Raw genomic sequence first — 24510 nt, 5'->3', positions numbered from 1 at the left:
GGTTTTGCTTCTTCCTTTCCAATTTGGATACCTTTTATTTCTCTTTCTTGCCAAATTGCTATAGTTAGGACTTGCAGTGCAAAGTTGAGCAGATGAAATGGTAAAAGTGGGCCCTTTCCTGATCTTAGGGAGAGGTTGTCAGTCTTTCATCATCGAATATGACATTAGTCGTGGATTCTTCATAAATGTGCATCATCAGGTTGAGGAAATTCCCATCTATTCCTTGCTTGTTGGGTGTTTTTATCTTGAAATGGTGCTGGGTTTTGTCAGATGTTTTTTCTGCATCAGTGGGGATGACCATGTGGCTTTTCCCCTTCATTCTATTAATGTGGTGTATTACATTAATTGTTTTCTGTATGTTGAACCACTGCATTCTGGAGTAGATCCCGCTTGGTCGTGGTACATAATCCCTTTAATGAGCTGCTGGGTTCCGTTTGCTAGCATTTTGTTGAGATTTTTACATCTATATTCATAAGAGATATTGATTATTAAGTTTTCTTGTGATGTCTTTGTCTGGCTTTAGCATTAGGATAGTGTTGGTCTCATAGAATGAGTTAGGAAATGTTCCCCCCCTTGTATTTTTTGGAAGAGCTTGAAAGGATTGGTGTTCATTCTTCATTTTCTTTTTGAAGATTTTATTTATTTTTTGACAGAGAGAGACAGCGAGAGAGGGAACACAAGCAGGGGGAGCGGGAGAGGGAGAAGCAGGCTTCCCGCTGAGCAGGGAGCCCGATGCAGGGCTCCATCCCAGGACCCCAGGATCATGACCTGAGCCAAAGGCAGATGCCTAATGACTGAGCCACCCAGGCACCCCTGTTCTTTATTATTATTTTTTAAAAGACTTTATTTGAGAGAGAGAGAGAATGAGTAGGTGGAAGGAGAAGTAGACTCCTCACTGAGCAGGGAAGCCTGACAGGACACTCGATCCCAGGTCCTTGGGATCATGACTTGAGCCAAAGGCAGGTGCTTAGCCAGCTGAGCCACCCAGGCACTCTGGTGTTCATTCTTTAAATGATTGGTAGAATTAGCCTGTGAAGTCACCTGGTCCTGGAATTTTCTTTGTTGGGACATTTCTGATTATTGATTCAATCTTGTTATTTGTTCTAAGTATGTTCATACTTCCTATTTCTTCTTGAATCAGTTTTGGTACTTTGTGTGTTTCTAGGATTTGTTAATTTCATCGAGGTTTCTCATTTGTCGGTGTACAACTGTTCATAGTATTCTCTTATAATCCTTTTTATTTCTGTATAATCAACAGTAATGGCCCCACCTTCGTTTTTGATTTTAATAATTTTAAGGTCCTCTCTCTCTTTTTCTTAGTCTAGTCAAAAATTTGTCAATTTTGTTGATTGTTTCAAATAACCAACTTTTAGTTTCATTGATTTTCTGTTTTCTGTTCTGCACTGTGTTTCCCTCCACCTAATATTTATTTTATATTTCCTTCTGCTAGCTACGGGCTTAATTTGCTCTTCTTTTTCTAATTGCTTGAGGTGTAAAGTTAGATTACTGATTTGAGACCCTTCTTCCTTTTTTCTTTTTTTTAAAGTAATGTCTACCCAGTGGGGCTTGAACTCAGGACCCTGAGATCAAGAGCTTCAGGCTCCATCGACTGAGCCAGCCAGGTGTCCCCTTTCTTCCTCTTTAATGTAAGCATTTACACCTACAGATTTCCTCTCAGCACTGTTCCAGCTGCATCCCATAAATTTCAGTGTGTTGTGTTTTCATTTTCTTTTGTAACTCAAAGCATTTTCTAATTTCTCTTTTGATTGATTGATTTCTTTCTTTTGAGGGGGGATTTTAAAGGTAGTTATTTTATTTTTTTACAGCAAAATAACTGCAAATTAATCATAGAACATAGTATACATTGTGTAGATTCTCTTTTTTTTTTTTAAGTATTGAAGTATTGTACATTGTATACTGACATACAATATATTAGTTTCAGGTGAACAACATAGTGATTCCACAGTAATCCATTCACCACTTGTCACCACACAATGTTATAACAATATTCTTTTTTTTAAATTTTAAATATATTTTAAAAAGATTTTATTTATTCATTTGAGAGGAGAGAAAGAGACAAAGAGAGCACAAGCAGGGGGAGGGGCAGAGGGAGAAGGAGAAACAGACTCCCTGCTGAGCAGGGAACCCCATGCAGGGCTCGATCCCAGGACCTGGAGATCATGACCTGAGCCGAAGGCAGACGCTTAACGACTGAGCCACCCAGGTGCCCCGTTATTACAATATTCTTGACTGTATTCCCTATGCCATACTTTTCATCTCCATGATTTATTTGTTTTACAGGTGAAAGTTTGTACCTCTTCATCCCCTTTGCCCATTTCATTCATCCCCCCATCCCCTTCTCCTCTTGCAGCCACCACTTTCTTCTCAGTATTAATGGATCTGTTTCTGCTTTTTGTTTGTTTGTTTTGTTTTGTTTTTCAGATTCCACATAGGAGTGAAATCATGTGGTATTTGTCTTTCTCTGTCTGACTTATTTCACTTAGCATAATACGCTCTAGTTTCTTTCACGTTGTTGCAAATGACAAGATCTCATTCTTTTTTTTTTTTTTTTAAGATTTTATTTATTTATTTGACAGAGAGAGTGAGAGAGCACAAGCAGGGGGAACAGTTGAGGGAGAGGGAGAAGCAGGTTCCCCGCCAAGCAGGGAGCCCGATGCGGGGCTCGATCCCAGGACCCTTAACCATCTGAGCCACCCAGGCGTCCCTAGATCTCATTCTTTTTTATGGCTGAGTAATATTTCAGTGTGTGTGTGTGCGCACTTTATCCATTGTATCAATGGACACATGGGCTGCTTCCATATCTTTTGACTTCTTTTTTAACCCATTAATTCAGAATGTGTTAATTGGTACATATTTGGGAAGTGTCCACTTTTTGTTATAGATTTCTAGTTTCATTCCATTGTGATTGGAAAAGATAGTTTGTAAGATTTCAATCTTTTAAAATGTAGTGCAGTTTTGTTTGGTGTCCTAATTGATGATCTATCTTGGGAGATGTTCCTTGGGCACTCGAGAAGGAGGTACATACCTTCTGCTGTTTGTAGGTGAGTGTTCTGTGTCTGCTTGGCCTAACTGGCTTATGATGTGCTCAGGTCCTCTGTGTCCTTGCTGATCTTCTGTCGGGTTGTTTTCTCCTTCATTGAAAGTGGGGTATAGGGGCGCCTGGGTGGCTCAGTCCTTAAGCGTCTGCCTTCGGCTCAGGTCATGATCCTGGGGTCCTGGGATTGAGCCCTGCACTGGGCTCCCTGCTCACCAGGAGGCCTGCTTTTCTGTCTCCCACTCCCCCTGCTTGTGTTCCTGCTCTCGCTGTCTCTGTCAAATAAATAAAATCTTTAAAAAAAAAAAAAAAGAAAGTGGGGTATTGACGTGTCTAACTATTCTTGTAGAAATGTGTATTTCTCCTTCAAATTTGTCCATTTTTGCTTCATATTCTTTTTAGGATTGTGTTGTTAGGTATGCATATGTTTATAGTTATTATATCCTTTTATGAATATATAACATCCTCCTTTGTCTCTTAAATAATTCTTGACGTGAAGTCTATTTTCTCTGATACTAGTATATTTACCCTGGCTGTCTTTTGGTTACTACTGGCATGGAATACCTTTTCCCATTCTTTCATTTTCAGTTTATTTGTGTTTTTTGCTCTAAAGGGAGTTTCTAGTAGACAGCATACAGTCGCATCATTTTTAATCCATCTGACAACCTCTGCCTTTTAACTGGAAAGTTGAATCAATTCACAAACCAGGGGGCGTCCTCATAAAAGGGTAAGAAACTCAAGGGCAAGGATTGGCCTTCAAATGTTTGTGTCTTTCTACCAGCCCTGTCTCAGCGCTTGCCACATGGAGCCCTCTACAGGTGTTTGCTGATGGCAGCTGGCTGCTTTTGAGGGAAGCTGGGCCTGCTGGCAGAGCTGTGTCAAGCTGGGGAGGTGACAGGAGCTGGGGGACTGGGCATCAGGAGAGGAACGGACAGGTGCAGCCCATCAGCCACAGTATTTGTTTCTGGCATCGAAAGCCGGCTACATACTGATCTAATGGGCGGTTGGGCTGGGTCTACCAGGAAGGAGGATGGGAAGAAGGAATTGCACGTTGTGGCATCAGAAGGACATCTGAAGGGTGAGTGTCCTCTTTCTGGGCCCATCCTCCACCGCTCAGCCCAGTGTGGGCTTGCTCCCGATGACCGTAGACCAGCACAGTGAGTTCCCTGGGACTGTTGCCTGGCCTGTGAGAGTGGGTCTGGCAGGTCTAGGGAGCTTTGGGTTCAACAGACAACAGTCTGTGAAGGTGGAGAAGGAGAAGGGGGCCCAGGAAGTGTGTGGTCCTGTCCTCACCATTCCCAGTCAAAAGGTCTGGCAAGGCCTCGTGGTCGGCACAAGATACCTCTAGGACTACAACCCCTGTTTAGTAGATGTCCATCTGTACTCCAGCCCCAGCCTCTCCCTAGGACTCCACGCATGGGCAAGTCCCGATTCCCAGTGCTTATAAATCAAAGGACCTGGCTTTGAACCCAGAATGCTGGATCGGCTCACCTGCACTTAACCACTAAGTTAAATGACCTCTAAAGAGGCAACCACCCTCTTCTCTCCCGGATCTCTCCTCCTCTGTCTAACCCGCTATTTACACCTCATGACTAAGGCCCTTCATCATTTGTCCCCAACCCACTGCTTCAGACTCATCCTCTCCCCCTCCCTCTCTCACATCCTAGGGGCTCCCCAACCCCCCCACCAGAAGTCCCCACTGTTCCCTGAATATTCTGTGTCCACACCTTCCACCAGCCCTGCTTTCTCTGCCTGGGATGCCCCTCCCCCGCCTCAGTGGGGGGAGGGACGGAGACTCATTTTTCTTCCTTTGAGGCCCAGCTGGAGGGACACTTCCTCAGAGCTGCTGCCCTGACTTCCCACAGGGATCCACAGCATCCTTTTTTGGAATCTTACATTCCATACTTCTGCAGGTCCCTCACAGACCCCATCCCGTGTTACATTCTAATTCCTGTGGCCTTGGGGCCTGCCCTGTGGCTTTATTTCAGCTCCCAAGGTCATATCTCACCTCTGAGCAGGGACCCTGTGCTGGCTCAGGGCCTGGTATATAATAGCTGCTCAGTGAATGTTCTGGAAGGCGGGGGTGGGGGGGTGGGGGGACACGTGGGCAGAAAGGCCGGTGCCTCTGATGACTTTGCTTTTCTCTGGGCTGAGCAGGGTAGTACAGGTGTGTGGTGAAGCAGGCCTTTTCTCCATCCCTCCAGAAAATTCGCTGACTGCCTCCCTGAGGCTCCATTTTTGAGAAGGGGTGGGGCTGGGGAGGCAGAGGTGGATGGGGAGAACAATAGTTGTTCATGCAGCCAGGTGCTCTGTCCAGGAGCACAGACCACTGTGTGGTCAAGAGGGCCCAGCATAGGGATGCCCACGAATCCCTGCCCCTCTCAGGGCCTCAGTCATCCCATCTGTCAAATGGGTACAATCATCCCTACCCCACCCAGCTCATCAAAGACGATAGAGCTGAAAGCACTTTGGAAATAAAGACTCAGTGAATTGATTATACAAATGAAGAAGGTTGTTATTAGACCCAGGAGCAAGGTTGGAGGGAGAAACAGCCAAAATGTGGAGTAAGTGCTTAGGACTCCTGCCTTGAGCCTCTTGAGGGAAAGAGAAGCAGGTAGTGGGCAGGAAGAACAGCACCTACAGGGAGGAGGGAGGTGGGGGCTGGGTCCCGGCTCTGCCACGGACCAGTCATTTCCCCCTGAGACCTGGCTTCCTCACCTGCACAAAGGGAGAGCATAATCCCTGCCTGGCTCCCCTCAAGGGTCTCAGTGTGACTTGGGGATGGAAGAGCTTTGCACATTGTAAAGTGCAGCGCACCCATGGAGGCTCTGGGGAGTGGAGACAGTTAAGTCTTGGCAATGAAAACACTGTTTGGGGCCCACGGGATCCTGTGAGTACCCTCAGATCCCTAATGTCTGTTCCTTTTCCCTGCTGCCCTCAGCTTCCCTGGCATCCTCTGCCCTGGGGTCTGAGAGATTTGATCCTGGGGCTACTGAGGCCTGGGGAGAGGAGGAGCTCCCCACTCCCACTCTCAACCTGAGGCTGGGCCACACTGGCCACACGGGCCACACCATTGGCAAGACCCCACTGGTGGCCTCTGATCCCCACAGATTAGCAAGTGCATTTCTTGAGATTAACAAATATACTCATGATGGGGGAAGGGTCATGGCCCTTGGCCCTCTTTTCCCTGATTGGCGCCCTTGGAATGAGGTCTTGTGTGCCTCTAAATAGTCTGTCTCTGTGCGTCAGCTCCATTCCTGGGTGAGGGTTAGAATGACTGCTGGTGAATTCTTCCTTGCAGCCCCCAAGTGGACACCAGCCAGGGAAGGAGAGCAGCACCCACTTCCTCCTGGCACCCCCAGACCAAGGGGCCCCCGCCCAGCAGAGGCTTGAACCCAGCTCGCCATTCCCCCTGCGTTGGGGTCTCAGCTCCAAAGGGACAGCAAGAAGAGAGTTGTGGGCGAGCCCTGGACGGAGCACTTCAGAGCAGAGCCTTGAAGAGGAAGGAGAAGGCGGCTCCACAGGAGAGCCCCAGGGCCAGGAAGAAGGTCATGAGGGTGCCGGCCACCTCCCTCTCATGTGGCAGCACCTGCCTAGAACACACAGGAGTAGGAGCTCTTAGGAAACACAGGGCCAAACCTGGACCCAGCCCCAGTGCCCTCTGCCCCCTGTAAAACAGGACACCTGAATTCTAGTCTGGGCTGACCCCACCTCTGGGTCACCATAATTAGGCCCTTCTCTCTGGACTTCAGTTTCCTGATCTATAAAGCAAGGCCACAGCCAAGGACATCTCTCGGGCCCTGCAGGCCCAGTGTTATAGGATTCTAGATTCCACTGCCTTCATGCTCCACAAAACATCCCAGCCTGGTCCTCCCTGTCACCTTTACTCTCTCTGGATTCTCAACTCCATTGTCCCTAGAGTAAATAGCCCACGAACCCCCACTTTGGATCAAGACTTTAGCTCCACCTTCAGTTGAGAATTTTGGGAGGACCTGGGGCCTAAAGGAATGGTAGTTCGACCCATTTATTTCATAGATGGGGAAACAGGCCCAGAGGGGAGGCTCTAGAAGGAGTCCCTGGGCTACTTTGTTGGCAGGAATGCCCCCAGCTGAGGCTCCCTCTCCCCAGCTCCTGCCCTTGGGCTGGCTCAGCAGGTAAGGCCTGACCTGACAGGGGAGCACCAGCGAGGCCTAGAGACAGCTAGGGCCGGGCTGGCCAGAAGCCGAATGGGCTTCCCTCTCGGCAGGCCCATCTCCCCACCCCCAGGCCCTCCCTCCTGGCCCCCAGACCTGGGTGCCAGGCACATGGTGAGGGACATCAGGTAACCGTTGGAAACAGCGAAGAGCAGCATGAAAGTGATGAAGTAGGCATCCTGTGGGAAGAGGATGGGCAGCCGGGACCTCTCGGGGACGTGGCACAGCATGAAGAGGGGCACGAACAGGATTCGCAGGCAGACAAGCAGGGGCAGAAGCCGGCTGTCCTCATCCGGCTGTGGCAGAGGCTGGGCTGAGGGCCGTCCCTGGGAGCCCACCCCGCCTGGACTCTGTCTCTTCCCCTGACCTCCTACTCTATGTGAGCCAGTGAGGGCCCAGCACTGAGGCCTCTGGAGAGTGAGGGGCTGGGCCAAGGCCACCCAGCAATCAAGGACTGGCCTGGGGCTAGCCTCCTCCACCCCTCCTGATCTCCAGCTTGGGCTCTCTGCATGGCAGAACTGGAGACCTTACACAGAATCTTTGGTTTTCTAGCTGGGTTCCTCCAAGTACCCCTGGGGGTTCCACAGATCCCTTTGGGGCAGGCAGTGCTGCTGAATGGGATTGGAGGCTGGGGATCCAGGCCCCAGCCCAGCTGGGATCAGAGCAGGTCCTCTTTGGCCTGCTTTATTTGTTGCATCTCCTTGGAAGATTTCATTTAGAGAAGCAGCACCTTGGCTAAAAGCAACCCAAACACTAGGAACCTTGTCCAGCCTCTCACATGGGACAGGAACCTCCATGTAAGGGTCTCTGGGCTGGGCACCGAGGGCCAGGTCCTGGGCTGGATGCTGGGGACATAGGTCAATTGGACATGACTTCTGCTTTCAAAGAGTTCACAGTCCAAGCCCTGGCTTGCATACCTCCAGGGGTCAGGTGTTCACTACCACTTGGCCAGCTATTCTGTTGCCAGATCTAGAATGGTCCGGCTTTGGGGAGATCACCTTTCTGAGCTCTTTCACACCCTCTGATCCCCAACTGCTTCTTGAAACCATCAGAGACCCCCAGCCCAGGTGTGCTCACCCACAGGAAGTAGGAGGTCAGGCTCCGTCCCACCCAGTCCATGATGTTGAAGAGAAGGAAGCAGCAGATGGGGTTGAAGAACTGACCTGGGAGAGAAAGAGGGCTCGTCCTGGCCCCTCCTCCCTCCTCCCTCCCCTTCCCCATCATTCCTCTTCCCTCCCTCTCCTCCTCCCCTGCCCTGCCCTCTTCTGCTTCCCAGCACTCACTCCACTTCCCAGGACTGGTGGAGCTGGTCACCATGGCCGTGATCGCAGGGAACACGGACAGAGTGACGGTGAAGACCAGCACAAGGCACAGTGCCGTCAGCCAGATCTGAGAGCCAGAGGCAGGGGTGTAAGCAGGCAGGGCCGACTAGGACCCAACACACAGCCCCAACCTCCAAGCCCTGGCCCGGGGCCTGGCCTCGCTGTGTTCCCGACCCACTATGACCCTGGCACCTTGAAGTAGACAAGGCGAGCACTAGGGCCCCACTCCATTCTAAGGGTCTTTAGAGACGGCTGGAGAGAGCAGGTGGTTGGGGGCCATATCCAAGCCAAACCTTTTGGAAGACAATGAAAACTGAAGGTTTTCCTGGCTTCTGGGGCTCCTCTGGCTCCAGCTCTGGCTCCTTCTCAGCGTCCAGATCCAGAGTCAGGGCTACCTTCTGGGGGCTGTTGGGAATACCGTTCTTCTCATCTGGGGCAAGAGGGGAGGGCAGCGTCATGCCTGTGACAGCCAGGCTCGATGGACGGCGATTCCCAGCAGTTAAAAACAAGTGACTCTCCTCCAGCCCGGGATGTAGGCAAAGAGAATTAACCATGGAAATACTCTAAGCTACTACTTAGGAAGCGCATAGTGTGTCGGGCAGAGTTAAGCACCTTAGATGGATTATCTCACTTCTACTGCTTTCCAAATAAAGAAACTGAGGCTCAGAGAGGTTAAGGGACTTGCCTAAGGTTACCCAGGTTGGATGTTGTGAGGCCAGGGTTCAAACAAATGCATTTGGACCCAGAACTAGTATGTTGGAGCTCTATTGTCCCCTCATTTTACAGAGGGGAAAACTGAAGCTCTAAGCCAACAGGGATGACTTTCCTCCCGCTGAATTTCTTCTGTGTCTGCTCACACAAGGCTACTAGGGGTCAGGACTCTAGATGGGGAGGTATCACAGAGGGGAAATGCTTCCCTGTGGAGGTAGTTTTAGCCTCCCCAGGGTCTTCCCCCTCCGCAGCAGGGTCCCAAGCTCACCAGACTGGAGGAGCTCGGCTTTGGTCTCCAGCTCCTGACCTGGCGCCTGTGATGGTTTCTTGGCTAGGTAGTAGCGGGCAAACTCCTGCAGAAGGAAAGCGTTGGCCCTGCCTGGCTTGGCGAAGGTGTCTGGATCCCTCTCCACCCTGTCGACTTAGAGGCTGGAGTCCCCCAGTGGCTGACTCCTCTGGGGATCAGGTCCCTTCCTCCTCCTCCCCTGGCCGCTCTCAGGGCCTCAGACCCAGAGCTATATCTGAGATGCTCTGAAGTGGGGCCTTGAGCCCAATACCAGGCTCACCAGGTGGGGCAGGCTCAGGTAACACACGATGGACATGAAGATGCCCACGCAGGGTGTGATGAAGTACCCCAGGGCGGAGGTCTGGGCATCCACGCCACCTGTGCAGAAACTTCAGCTGCAGAGTGGACGGGGCTGGTTCCACTGGCTCCCACGGGGGTGGGGGGGTGGTAATGACTCTTGTCCCACTTCCCATCATGCACTTCTCAGATTCACCTCCTGGCCTCTTCCGATCTGCTCACTGACAAACTCAGGAACCTGTGCAGGTCCCCAGCCCAGCCCTTTGCTTCTCTCATTCCTCCCTACTTGGCACTTTTGTTGAGCACCTATTATGTGCTCATTTTTATTGCAGACTCCTTACAGTCTCAGGACAGAGCTATAAGAAGCACATCAGTGGGGAAACTGACACAAGTGAAGTGACTTGTCCAGTGCCTCTGGCTGGGGAGCAGTAGAACTAGGATTCCAACCAAGTTTACCTGAATCCTAAACCTGTCCCCCGTTCCCTGCACCCCAGGCTGCCTCCACTTCCCAGCAGCAGCCTCAGGAATCCTGCCCCTGGCCTCAAGTTAACCCAGTCCTCACCTGATCACTCTCTCACTGGGTCCAAAAACCCCACTCCCTACCCCAAACCCAACCCCCTGCTCCCCATCACCCCCATCTCTACCCAGAACCCAAGGCATCTCCCTCCTAGCACACTTGGTCTGCTCCCCAGAATCCCAGAGGCCACCCCTGCCCTCCAGCCACCCAAGTCCACTCACTGGCCATGGACATGAGCATGGCCAGGGCAGCGAAGATCCCAGCCAGGCCCTGGCCGCTGAGGAAGAGGGTGCTGTAGGTGGAAGGCATGGTGCCCAGCTGCCCGAAGAGGCTGCCCTGCAGAACTGCACAGAAGGCTGTGGAGGGAGAAGAGTGGGGGCTGCTGCTCAACGAGGCAGGCCTTAGAGGCTCCCTGGAGGAGGCGGTGGCAGGGTGCCCAGGAGACTCTGGACGAGGCTGGGCAGGCATGAGACTTTGGGCACCCTGGTGTAACAACCCCCTTCCCCTTCTTCCTTCTTCTCAGGTGCAGCCATAGGTCTGAGGGGCTGGGGGCCAGGAGGCCTGATCTTAGGTCATGGTAGGTTTGGGACAAGTGACTTTTCTTCTCCCCCTGGGCCTCAGTTTCTCATCAGGGATAGGAATGTTACTGCTGCCGCTGTCTTTCCCTCTTGGATACGTTGGGCCCTTTCAGCTACAGAGGAGGCTGGGCTGAAGCTCTGGTTGCGTGGGTTGGGGAGGTGGGGAGGGCAGCAGTACTCACAGTTGATGAACCAAACAGAGGCCATGGTGATGGAGAAGAAGGGCCCAGGGCTCATGTCCACCTTGACCAACACCGCCGTCAGGGCGAAGAGCAGCAGGATGACCAGCAGGCTGCCCAGAATCCGCACCGTCTCAGGGATGCTGCTCATAAGTAGGGGCAGAGTGGGCAGCAGCTGGACCCCGGCCCGGCAGGGGGAGGTAGGCAAGAGATTGAGCCCAGGGTTGGACAGTGGGATCTGGGGGGGCGGGCATGCAGGGGGAGTGGAGGAAGGATGGGAGGTCTTCCCTGGGCCCAGATGGAGCTTCCTTAGCAGGGGTGGTGGAGGTACCACAGAGGGATGGCCCGTGGAGAGCCCAAGGGGCGGGGCCTCTCACCACTGGTACAGGAAGGAGTTGAGGAGTGTGAAGAGCAGCAGGGGCAGCTGGGACAGCAGCGTCACCCAGTTGTTGAAGTTGAAGGTGTCTGCAGGGCCTGTGTGGTTGGTGTCCAGGATCCCGGTGGTGGTGTTGGCCCCAGCCAGCCGCCCCTGGAAGTACTGCCAGAATGCCGGGGGTGGGTGCACAGGGGGGGTACAGGGTCACCCTCCAACCTACCTGGAGGAGCCCCCCAGCCTTTCCTCTCTGTCTCCTCCCATGCTTGGGATTGCTCAGTTTAAGTCTGCAGGAGCTGTCTGTTTGTCTTTGCACTGATCCTAGCACCTGGCACACAGTCGGAGCTTGATGAATGTTCCCTGAATTGAACAGCTGATGTCTGGGACAGAGCCCAAGCCCTAAGAACCCCCAACTTGGGCCTTGCTCCATCTTTGAATCACCCTTCCTCTGCAGTGCCCTGGTTCAAGCCTCTACCCCCACTCCAGCAGCACCTTGTAGATTCCTGAGGATTTATTGAGTGTCTACTGTAAGCCAGGCCCTGGCCTAGGTGCTGACCAACTGCTTTCTCTCTGGAACACACATTCGTTAAGCCTCTGCTTAACTTCTTCCTCCCCGCTGCCCACGGTTCCCTGTTGCCTACAGGGCAAAGCCCCAAGATTTTGGAACAACACTGGGAGCCCTTCAGAACCAGATCCTGGCCTCCCTTTTGTGTTGCATCTCCTGCTCCGTCCTGCTAAGTTCTAGGGACCCCACACTCTGGCTCCTTCTCTGAACAGTCTGGCATTCCCCTGCCTTGGTGCCTTTGCAAGGCTGTCATCTCCACCTGGAATGCCTTCCCCCTTTCCTCCCACTTCCCCCCAACCCCCAAACACCAATGCTTTACCTACCCTTCTCCCAAGTTACAAATCACCTCTTCTATGAAGCAGAAGGAATTATTCCCTCCTCTGGGGACCCAAAGGACTTTGCTCCAAGCCTGGGGTGGTAGGTGCCATATTAAATTATTAATGGCTCTTTGGCACCCAGCTCCCTCTCAAGACCAGGGGGTTGATTCATCTTTGGGTCTCCAGGGCCCAGCAGAGTGCCAGACACTGAAGAGACATCTGGAAAGTTGTTGCATTGAATATATATGAATAACCCAGTCCCAAAGAGAACACAAACCCCACATTGCTGCCTTCCCTTGAGAGAATGTAAGCTCCATGAGGGTGGAGGCTTCCTCTGTTGTGTTTATTCCCATAGCCCCAGTGCCAAGAACAGGGCCTGTTTCACAGTAGATGCACATTATTGACTGTTTGTTGGATGAATTCATGTAATTTGTGCTATTTCAAGGAAAACCAAAGTCTTGGATAACCCACTTTGGGAGTGGATTAGCCCAGGAATGACTAGCCAGGGAATAATGACAAACAGGGGTGGGGGGTGGATAGTCCTTCCCTAGTTCCAACCCCCCCCCCCCCCCCCCCCCCCCCTGCTGGTGGCCTTGCCCCTGTAGGATCTGGGCATCCCTTGACCTTTCCTATCTGTGAGAGGGGCGCCTCCCCTCTCTGAGGCTCGGTGCTTCAGCGGACAAACGCGCAAACTGGCATAATGAGGAGTCAAAGGCTGCACGTCCAAGGCTGATGGTGGTTTTGGCCATGAGGCTGGCACTCTAGCTGCGAGTCTCACCGGGATGGCCGTAATGAAGAAGTTCCAGGGAAGCAGCGTGCCCAGGCCCAGGATAAAGAAGCTGATCCCGACCAGGTGGTAGCTGTGGGGATCAGTCAGAAGGTCACCCTGAGGACGCAACGCCTCAGCCGCGCCCCCCCGCCTCCCAGGCAACCCCCTCCGCAGAGCGGACTACAACCCCCATCACTCCGGCTCAGGCAGCCGAGGGAGGCGGCTGATGGGAATTGTAGTTCCATCCAGTCTGCTTTGAGCCTTGGAGCGCCCGAAGGCAGCGGGGCTGCGTTGCCCACGACCACCCGGATCCCCGTCCGCACCCCACCGGGTCCCCAACTCGCCTGTCCTGTGGGGCGTCTCCTCGCGCCATGGCCGCCCAGCGGGATGCGCGGGGGTGGGAGGGAGGTGGCGTGCTGCACCTGCACCTACGCGGGGGCCCGAGGGCCGGAGGACCGGGGAGACTGGGTCTTGCGGGCAGTGGACAGAGGGAGGGGGGTAGGGTCTCCCCGAAAGGGACCGGGCGGGGGCGAGGCGGGAGCTGGGGAGGAAGGCCGGGACTGATTTCCAAGGGAGTCAGGCTCCACAGGCTCGGACCTCGCTCCGCCTCCGGGGCGGGGACAGAGGGTCGCACCACCCCTCCCCACCTCCTCTTGGCCCGGACTCTAGACTCCCGCGTTGGACACTGCTCAACCCCGCGGTCCTCGGACCCACGACTACCCCCGCGGTCCGGTGCGGCTTAGAGGCGGCTGACCCGAGAAGGTCCCCTGGGGCCTCCCCGCCCCGCGGGCACCCGTCCCGGACCTCGGCGGGCGGGGTGGGGGAGGCAGTAGGGGAGGTACCGCGCCCCTCCCCCGCCCGGAGCTGGCCAGCGGACCTGGTGCGGCTTCTTCCCCCCCCCCAGCCAATTCGGAGGTGGTGTCGGAGCCGCGCAGCGCGGGGTAACGCGGGAGCCCTCTGAGGAGCCCGCTCGCCCAGGGGTAACCCGAGCGTCTGCCGCCAGCGGTCCTGGCGGCTGCTCCGAGCTGGGTGCTTCGGGAGGCCAAGGAGAGGGCCAGATGGTGGTGCTGTCGGAGCCGCCCGCGGATCTGGAGGACAGACGGACAGACGGGTTCTCCTCCTCCAAGCCGGTGCCTGGGGAAGCGCCGGGCCTTTGGGGCGCACTGCGGCGGCGTGGGCCCAGCTGGGGAGCCCAGGCGGGCTTCCTGGCGACAGTGTGGCTGAGCTGCATTCGGGGCAGCAAGGGGTTAAGCAAAGGCTCTGGAGGAAAGGGTGACCCGGAGGTGCTCTCCCAATCCTGCCGCTAAACAAACAAACAAACAAACAACTTTCGGGAGGCCCCAGGTCACAGTACACCAAACCTATTAAGAGGCACCCACCTCCCACTTTTTTTTTTTTCCTGCGAAAAACTTCGAAAAGATTATAGACCATTGCAATTTTGGAATTAATTTGCTCTAACTCATGTAATTTACAAGTGGGTCTGTTTGCTCTGCACTCACCGTACATATGGGGGATGCTGGAGAAGTGAGAGGCTCTAAATCACAAATTATTTTCATAAGCAATGAAATTTTATGACCACACACCAGATTACGTGTGTGTGTTTCTCCAGTCGACTGTGAGTCTATGGGGCAAAGACTGCTTGTCTGGCTCAGTGTTTTATTACTGCAAACATCTAGCGCTCCTGCCTGGTTGGTAGCAGGTGCTTGATAAATGCTGAGTAAATAAATGGATTGTAGTAACATACAGCGATTTGAGGGAGAAAAGAGACAGCATTAAATTACACTGAAAGAGAAAGTTACTCTTTTCAATTTGTTTTCAAGCCTTTGGAATATGTGAAGAGTAAAGTCTCAACTTGGTGCTAACATGTTTCTAACACCTGTTGGTCTCTCTCCCTTTCTCTAACAAAGAGATGGCTTCAGGGCTTCTGCTGACAACTTTATCTAAACAGAGGTTATTAATGTTCATGTTCCTTCTCTATTTTTTAAAAGATTTTATTTATTTATTTGACAGAGAGCGCGCGCGCGCGCTCAGGAGCACAAGCAGGGGGAGGGGCAGAGAGACAGGGAGAAGCAGGCTCCCCACTGAGCGGGAAGCCCTATAAGGGACTGGATCCCAAGACCCTGGGATCTTGACCTGAACTGAAGGCAGATGCTTAACCGACTAAGCCACCCAGGCTCCCCTCCTTCTCTATTTTTATTGTTGCTTTATTTTTAGGGCTATTGATGCTAGCTTCGTATTTATGATAATGATATGCACTTTTCTTTGAAAGATAGTATGTATAATATAATAAAAGTTTATAAATTTATTAGAATTAAATAAAAATTAAATATTAATAAATTAAAACATAAGTTTGTTAAAATAATGAAAGATTAAATTTTTATAATTTATTTTTTATAATTTATTTAATTTAGAAAGAAATGTGTTTATTTTACACCTGAAACTAATGTAACATTGTGTGTCAACTATACTTTAAGAAAAAGTATAAAAGATAGAAGATAAATTTGTTTATAATTTAATATAAATTCAAAATTAATTTCTGAAAAATGAGTCATTTAAAGACAATCAAGTAGGAGCGCCCGGCTGGCTCAGTTGGGGCAGCATGTGACCCTTGATCTCAGGCTTGTGAGTTTGAGCCCCACGTTGTGTGTAGAGATTAATTAAAAATAAAATCTTAAAAAAGCAATAAGGAAAATTAAGTGAAAGGGACTGCAGGTAGGGCACAGCTGTGGCTCAGGTTTCAAAGGAAGGTCATGAGGAACTGAGCCTGGGGGACGCTGCATTTGTTGAGAAGGTGAGTGAAGAAAATGAAGGCATTTCAGGGAGAGAACAGCCTGTACCAAGACCAGGGACCTGGGAATGCTGGTACATTCTGAGACAGACAAACAGATCCCTTTGGCAGGCCTGGGGCTGGGTGAGGGGCGGGTGGGCGGGGAGCAGAGGGCTGAGACTGCCGGTTAGGACAGGAGGAAAGAGTTTGGATATCAATTTAAAGGAGAGGTTCTCAACTCTCAGACTTAGTCAATCACAAATATAACAAATGTTTTGTTGCTATCCTGCAGTGAATTAATATGTAATAAAACCTATCTCTACACCAAAAAAAAAATGTCAATATAATGTCCTAATTGTACTACACAGGATAAGTAGAAGTATTTAGTAATAAAATAGTGTGTGTTTGAATATGCAAATGCTCAGGCACAGTGGAGCAGTCGGGTGGGGGCCCCTCTTTATAAAACCACAGTGAATATTTGTATTTGTATTTTTTTTATTTTTTAACCACAGTGAATCTAACGGCTGCAGTGTGTGCACCATGCGGGCAGGTGGTGAGCCGGCCACTCAAAGACCCTCTAGTTTGCTGTTGGTGATGCGACTTTCTGAAGTGGTGACCAAGTCTTGGCAAGGCTCCAAACAAAACCAAGTGCAGCTGTCTCTTTACCTAGACAGTGGCTGTGTTACTGAAAGATGCTGTGTATTCTCCAACCTTACAAACAATGCAGTGTGTCCATGCAGAAAATGGGGTTAGGGGCCAGGCTCGGAAAATCATCAGCTTGGTTTTCAAAATGAAGAGATTTTATTTTTAGTGCCATTTTAGATTTATAGAACAGTTGTAAATAGTACATAGAGTTCCATATACTCACCCTCCCACCCCGTTCCCCAGTTGACCTAATTATTAACATCTTGCTTTATTGTGGTACATTTGTTACAATTGATGAACCCACATCAATACATTATTATTAAGTATAGCCCATAGTTTACACTAAGATTCACTCTGTGTTTATATGGATTTTGACAGATGCATCATGTCCTGTATCCACTATTATGGTGTTATACAGAATAATTTCACTGCCCTAAAAGTCCCTCATATGTCACCTTTGCAACCCTTCCCTCCAACCCCTGAATCCCCAGAAACTACTCATCTTTTTACTGTCAGAATAGTTTTGCCTTTTCTGAAACATCATGTAGTAGAAATCAGACAGAATGTAGTCTTTTCAGGCTGGATTCTTTCTTTCTTTCTTTCTTTCTTTCTTTCTTTCTTTCTTTTTTAAGATTTTATTTATTCATTTGAGAGAGAGACAGAGAGCACAAGGAGGGGGAGAGGGAGAGGGAGAAGCAGGCTCCCCACTGAGCAGGGAGCCCCACGTGGGGTTCAATCCCAGAACTCTGGGATCATGACCTGAGCCAAAGGCAGACGCTTAACCATCTGAGCCACCCAGGCGCCCCAGAATGGATTCTTTCACTCAGCAATATGCCTTTAAGATTTCTCCATGTCTTTTTGTGGCTCAATAGCTCACTTTTTTTTCTAATACTGAATAGTATTCCATTATATGGATTATTACAGTTTGTTTATCCACTTACCTATTGCAGGGCATCTTGGCTGCTTCCAGTTTTGGGCGATCATGAATAAAGCTGCTGTAAACATTCATGTGCATGTGTTTGTGTGGACATACGTTTCCAACTCAATTGGGTAAATACCCAGGAGTATGACTGGTGGATCGTGTGGCCAAACTACATTTAGTTTTCTTTTCTTTTTTTTTTTAAAGATTTTATTCATTTATTTGACACAGAGAGAGAGAGAACAAGTAGGCAGAGAGGCAGGCAGAGGGAAAGGGAGAAGCAGGCTTCCCACTGAGCGGGGAGCCCGATGCAGGGCTCGATCCCAGGACTCCAGGATCATCATGACCTGAGTCGAAGGCAGCGGCTTAACCGACTGAGCCACCCAGGCGCTCCAACAGTTAGTTTTCTAAGTAACTCCCAAACTTTTGAGTGCCCATACCATTTTGCATTCTTACCAGCAATGAACGAGCATTCTGGTTGCTCCACATCGTCATCAGCATTTGGTATTGTCAGGGTTTTAGATTTTGGTCATTCCAATAGGTAGGTAGTGGCATCCTGTTGTTTTCATTTGCAATTCCCTAATGACATATTATGATGAGCATCTTTTCACATGCTTATTTACCATCTGTGGATCTTCTTTAGCAAAGTGTCTTTTCAGATCTTTTACCCACTTTTGAATTGTGTTGTTTTCTTATTGCTGAGTTTTAAGAGTTCTTTGTGTATTTTGGATATAAGTCCTTGATCAGATATATGTTTTGCAGGGCACCTGAGTGGCTCAGTCCATTAAGAATCGGACTCTTGATTTTGGCTCAGATCATGATCTCGGGGCTGTGAGATTGAGCCCTGACTCGGAGTTTGCTTGTCCTCTCCCTTTCCTTCCCTCACCACCTCCTCTCATGCATGCTCTCTTGTTCTCTCTCTCTCTCAAATAAATAAAATCTTTTTAAAAAAGTTTCTAAGCAGGGCACCTGGGTGGCTCAGTTGGTTAAGCGACTGCCTTCGGCTCAGGTCATGATCCTGGAGTCCCAGGATCGAGTCCCGCATCGGGCTTCCTGCTCGGTGGGGAGTCTGCTTCTCCCTCTGACCCTCCCCCTTCTCATGTGCTCATTCTCTCTCAAGTAAATAAATAAAATCTTTAAAAAAAAAGTTTCTAAGTTTTTTTTTAATACAGATATGTTTTTTGCAAATATCTCCCGCTAGTCTGTGGCTTGTCTCTTCATTCTCTCAACAAATCCTTTCACAGAACAGAAAGTTTTAATTTTAATGAAGTCCATCTTACCACTTTTTTCTCTTTCATGGATCATTCTTTTGGTGTTGTATCTAAATGCTTATCACCAAACCCAAGTTCACCTAGATTTTTTTTTCCTATGTAATCTTCTAGAGGTCTTATTGCTTTGTGTTTTACATTTTGGTCTAAGATTCCTCTTGAGTTAATTTTTGTGAAAGTTTTTTGTTTTGTTTTGTTTTGTTTTTAATCTATATGAATGTCCAAGGAGTCAGTTAAAAGTTGTTCAGGATGCAGGACAGGTTTTCCTCGTGTGGGACTGTCTTGTGCATTTGGGGATAACTATTATCCCTGGCCTCAGCCACTAATTGCAATTACTGCCCTCTCCTCCCGTGACTGTGATTACCAAGACAAAATTCTCCAGGACCCTGGGAGACAATACTGTCCTTCTAAGGATAATTCCTCCTCCCGCCCCCCATCAGACAGGGGAGAGGGATGCTCAAATAACATGTTGAAAGGTCACTGCACTTGCTGTGAGTTTTACCACAGCCTTCTGGATGCATCCATCCAAAACTGATTTTTGTTTAGCTCACTTGGTTTTGAACTTCATACAAATGTAACTTACTTCTTAAAAATTCAACACATTTTTGAGATTCATTCATGATGTATATGGTTATTTTTCATTCACTATTCATGGCACTATTCACTGCCACACGGTGTTTATCTTGTTGGATAAATGTTGCAGGCCTCTTTGGCTTGTTTCCACTTGTATTCTAGTCTAAGCAATGCTGCTCTAAGTGGTATTGTACCCACTGCGTATATCCTGTGGACATCTGTGCAGGAGTTTCTATGGATCAGGGTTTCTCAACCTCAGCCCTATAGACATTTTGCATTGACTGATTTTTTTTTTAAGACTTTATTTATTTGAGAGAGAGAGAGAGCATGAGAGAGCAGGGGGAGGAGCAGAGGGAAAGGGAGAGGGAGAGAATCCCAAGCAGACTCCTCACTGAGCCTGGAGCCTAATGCAGGACTTGATCCCAGTAACCTAAGATCACAACCTCAGCTGAAACTAGGAGTTGGACGCTTGGTGTGCCTGGGTGGCTCAGTTGGTTAAGCGACTGCCTTCGGCTCAGGTCATGATCCCAGGGTCCTGGGATCGAGCCCCGCATCGGGCTCCCTGCTCGGCCGGGAGCCTGCTTCTCCCTCTCCCACTCCCCCTGCTTGTGTTCCCTTCTCTCGCTGTGTCTCTCTCTGTCAAATAAAAAAAAAAAATCTTTAAAAATCCTATCTAGGGCGCCTGGGTGGCTCAGTTGGTTAAGCTACTGCCTTCGGCTCAGGTCATGATCCCAGGGTCCTGGGATCGAGCCCCACATCAGGCTCCCCGCTGAGCAGGGAGCCTGATTCTCCCTCTGCCTGCTGCTCTGCCTACTTGCGCTCTCTCTCTATCTCTCTGTCAAATAAATAAATAAAATCTTAAAAAAAAAAAAGTTGGATGTTTAACCGACTTTACCACCCAGGCACCCCTAACATGCATTATTATTAACTAAACTCCTCAGGCCCCTCTAACCTGTGCCTTTTTCTCAGCCTTTCTTTGTTTTTCACGACTTTAACACTTTTGAGAAGTACTGGTAAGGAATTCTATAGAATATTCCCCGACTTGGGTTTTTCTCTTTTTACTATGACTAGACTCGTATTGGGGGGTGGGAATACCCAAAAGGTGACATGCCCTTCTACCAAGAGTACCTGATATCAACATGACATCACTGGCGATGTTAACTTCGATATCTTGCCACATTGCCAAGTTTATCCACGGTGAAACTACCATTTTCTCTTTCCATACTGAATGTATCCTTTGGGAAGCCAGTTGCCACATGTGCCCAGAGTCAAAGGAGCTACATACACTATCTGGAATTCTTTGTAAGGAAGATTTGTCTCTTCTTTCCCATTTATTTATGTCACTGTGGACTCACGTATATATATTTTACACTTTGAGTTACAATCTAGTACTACATTATTTACCTTGCTGCTCAGATTTTTCCAGCCCTGGCCACTGGGAGTTCTTTCAAGTTGGTTGTTCTGTCCCTTTGACATGCCCCCATCCTTTTGTTGTTTTAAGTACTACCTTGTTTTCTGCTACTACAAAACATTCCAGGTTCATCTTGACTTTTCCCTGCCCTAGCCCTGAATCAGCCTTTCCTCCAAGGAGCCCTGCTGCTTTTATTGGAGAATGGTATTTAGAAACCAAAATCTGGGCACTGGGAGTCAAAGTGACCTTTAAAAATGAAAATGAGGGGGGATGGGGGTGCCTGGGTGGCTCAGTTGGTTAAGCAGCTGACTCTTGGTTACAGCTCAGGTCACAATTTCAGGGTCCTGGGATCTAGCCCTGCATAGGGCTCCACACTCAGTGGGGAGTCTGCTTGAGATTCTCTGTCCCTCACCCTCTGCCCCTCCCCCCACTCACGCACGCTCTGTCTTTTCTCTCTCTCTCAAATAAATAAATCTTTAGGGCATCTGGGTGGCTCAGTTGATTAAGCATCTGCCTGCAGCTCGGGTCATGATCCCAGGGTCCTGGGATCGAGTCCTGCCCCTCGGGGAGCCTTCTTCACCCTCTGCCTCTCTCTCTCTCTCTCTCTCTCTCTCTCTGTCTCCCATGAATAAATAAATAAAACCTTTAAAAATAAATAAATAAATCTTTTTAAATTTTTAAAAAATAAAAATGAAAATTGGGGGCCCCTGGGTGGCTAAGTCAGGCAGCCAACTCTTGGTTTCAGCTCATGTCATGATCTCAGGATCCTGAGATTGAGCCCTGATGGGGCTCACCACTCAGCGTGGAGTCTGCTTGTCCCTCTCCCTCCCCATGTGCCCCTCCCCCTGCTCTCATGCTCTCTCTTCTGTCTCTCTTAAATAAATAAATAAATCTTTTTTAAAAAATGAAAATTGCATTATATCAGCTCCCTGCGTACACTTTTGGATAGATTCCCACTGTTCTCAGAGTTAGAGCTGAGTCTGTACAAGGCCTGTAAGATTCAGCCTGGGTGGGCTCCTGACACCCCCTAGTGCCAGCTGGCTCTGCTCCCCTCAGCCCACCAGCAGCCATACCACCCCTTTTGCTTCCCAGGATACTCCAAATTTTCTATTCTTGAAGACAATGTGAGCGTTTTATCCTCCAAGTAACTCTGACCCCTCCTGAAATGTCCCTTCCTGAGAGAGGTCCTGGCTGCTGACCTCCTCCTGCCCAATCTCCAAATCTAGTTAAGCTTCTGTGGCAGAGACCACTTGCTATCCACAAAAATCCTTTCTCTTCTTTGGTAGTAAGAGACTTTTCACGGGGCATGTGACACCATCTACACTTCCCTTCTTAGGCTCCTTTGGAGTTGGGTTTGGCCATGTGTTAAATTTCTCCCACAGAATTTGACTGAAGTGACACATGCCAATTTCTGGACTGGCCCGTAGAAACTTCCATTTGTGCCTCCATGCCTTTTCCCCATCCTGAGGGCTGGAATGGCCACCACCAGAGGTTCATGGGAGCTTTATGCAGAAGATGGCAGCTCCCATGTCAGCCCAGTGCTTGAATCATGATGTCATGCCTAGTGCTTGGGCAGAGCTCCCCACCAACCTGGACCTGCCATCTTAAACTGTTACACGAGAGAGAATCAAACACTTCTGGGGCCTGTTTGTTTCAGCAGCTTAGCCTGCCCTGTTGCAAACGCCTTCTAATTCAGTTCAGATGCTTTCAGTGATGGATGGCAGACAGGCTGGAGAAATGAAGGCAGAGCTTCTGGTCTGAATGGAAGATCAGGCCAGTGCTGAATGTTTTCAACTACAATCCTTAAAGATGTGGAATGAAATATCTGATTCCACAAATGTAGTGCAAGGCCGAGCTTGTAAGGAGGAAAGGGAAATCTGGAATCCTCGAGTACTAGAAGCACAGAGGAACCTGAGTACCAGAGAAGCAGCCTGTGAGCTGAGAGGTTGGCAGTTGCAGGGGCTGGGAAGGGTTAGAGACTTGGCATGGTCTTTGTTGCTTGTTTGCTTTTCTTCTATAGACTTAAAATTAGTGTATGTTGAGGACTTAGTACATGCCAGCCACTATTCTAAGCTCTTCACATGGGTCCACTCATTCATTCACACAACCTTAGGGGGAAGTGTTGTTAATGCCCCCATTTTACCGATGAGGAAGCACAGAGACGTTAAGTCACTTATCTGGTCTCACAAGTATAAAGGGGCAGAGCCAGGACTTGGAACCAGGCTGTGTTGCTTCTGAGTCTGCACTCTCAAGAAGGACACGCACTACAATATACCACTGCAATAAGGAGAAAGATTAATAAAAACTTAGTTTAGGACTCAATTTTACTTTGGGAGTGATGGTCCTGGCATGGCATCCATCAGAGCCCATGCATCACGTGGCCCCCAGAATCTAGGGAGGATGCATTGAGCCAGGAAACAGACCTCTGTTCCCACAGTTTTCCAGGCTGTCTGCAGCCCTCCCAGACAAGTCTCTTTAAGGGTTGGGGTGAGGAGTCAAATTCTTTTTTATTCTCTGTGCTCTTTCCTTCTGAAGAACCAGGTGCCATGAGATTGACTAACATGAGGCTCTGCCTAAGGAGACAGCGCTGCAGTCCTCTGTGTCCCGCGGATCCCAGGAAGCCCTTCCATTAACCAGCAGGGTGGTGGCTGTCAGTTGGGGAGCAGCTACCTGAGCTGCTGTTGGCAATATGTCCAGGTCTCCCCTTCTGTAGCCGTAGTTATGACCTAAGCAGAGAGGGATAGGAACGAGGAACATGACATTTTTCGCATCCTAGGGGTCCTTCAGACTCATGTCACTCTCGTGTCATTGAGTATAAACGTATTCTCTCTTAAGCATAGGAAGGAACTCTTTCAGATAATTATAGATAGCTCAGTGGTGGGGAGGAAGTGTTAACCATTCTAATGGGTCCTATCTGCAGGGACCTAAAAAGCCCATCTCAACCTTGTCTGGGGTTTCCACAAGGGGGCAATCTAACACTTGCTTATAGGCTCTCCAAAGGCGAAAGCTTTTGAACAAAAAATGAACCCTCAGGCTTTGAGATGGGATGAGTTTGAAATGGGACCTTTGCACAAAGCTAGGACCCTTAAAGGCTGCAATCGCTTTATTAGGAAGACCAACAAGCTTCCCACTGGGCCAGGGAGGCAACTAGAAAGCTTGTCTCAGCTGTGGACCCAGCTAGGGAAAAAAAAAAAAGTTTTTTTCATCTTCAGGGAGGCGTGGAGCTTGAATTAGCCCATTGGGTGGTAAACTCAAGCTGAGAAATTATTAAAAAAAATAATCCCAAGGGGCCCCTGGGTGGCTCAGTCGTTAAGCGTCTGCCTTCAGCTCGGGTCATGATCCCAGGGTCCTGGGATCGAGCCCCACATCGGGCTCCCTGCTCTGCGGGAAGCCTGCTTCTCCCTCTCCCACTCCCCCTGCTTGTGTTCCCTCTCTCGCTGTGTCTCTCTCTGTCAAATAAATAAAATCTTTAAAAAAAAAAAAATCCCAAGCTGTTTCTGTGTCTTGGATGCCCAGCAGTAGCAACCAGGGGACCACGTTGGGGGCATACAAGACCTTCTTAAGGAAATCACAGCCAAACAAAGAAACAATTTTCCACGAGCAAGGATAAAGAGATGCAACAATGGAAAGCATTACCTGTCTCAGGATCTAACTCATGTTTCTGGATAGGAAGACTTATTCGTATCACAAAGATGCCCATTCTCAACAATTTAACATGTTATTTCAATGTTATCCTAATTAAAATCTTAAGGATTGTTTCATAGC

The 24510-nt window shown here is 49.5% G+C and overlaps 1 protein-coding gene across 1 annotated transcript; it reads right to left on the bottom strand.

Annotated features, from left to right (window-relative positions):
- Positions 1-6504: 6504 nt before the first annotated feature.
- Positions 6505-13535, bottom strand: SLC29A2 (solute carrier family 29 member 2). The gene is made up of 12 exons (XM_021685081.1): positions 13507-13535; positions 13172-13253; positions 11516-11676; positions 11142-11281; positions 10603-10737; positions 9848-9945; positions 9550-9634; positions 8864-9000; positions 8532-8637; positions 8326-8411; positions 7345-7544; positions 6505-6648 (listed from the first exon to the last, which is right to left on the bottom strand). The coding sequence occupies exons 1-12, from the start codon at positions 13533-13535 to the stop codon at positions 6537-6539; spliced, it is 1371 nt and encodes a 456-aa protein (XP_021540756.1). The 3' UTR covers positions 6505-6536.
- Positions 13536-24510: the final 10975 nt, after the last annotated feature.

The sequence above is a fragment of the Neomonachus schauinslandi genome, chromosome 11, assembly GCF_002201575.2.
Source record: "Neomonachus schauinslandi chromosome 11, ASM220157v2, whole genome shotgun sequence".
Lineage (NCBI taxonomy): Eukaryota > Metazoa > Chordata > Mammalia > Carnivora > Phocidae > Neomonachus > Neomonachus schauinslandi.
This window is presented reverse-complemented; position numbering and strand designations above follow the sequence as displayed.

Excerpts from the sequence above, each read along its gene's own strand:
- SLC29A2 (XM_021685081.1), bottom strand. The coding sequence starts at position 13,535 with ATGGCGCGAGGAGACGCCCCACAGGACAG. Across the intron at positions 8,638-8,863 it reads TTTTCATTGTCTTCCAAAAG|ATCTGGCTGACGGCACTGTG; the intron begins GTTTGGCTTGGA and ends TCTGGCTCTCAG. Across the intron at positions 6,649-7,344 it reads ACCATGTGCCTGGCACCCAG|GCAGGTGCTGCCACATGAGA; the intron begins GTCTGGGGGCCA and ends TGTGTGTTCTAG.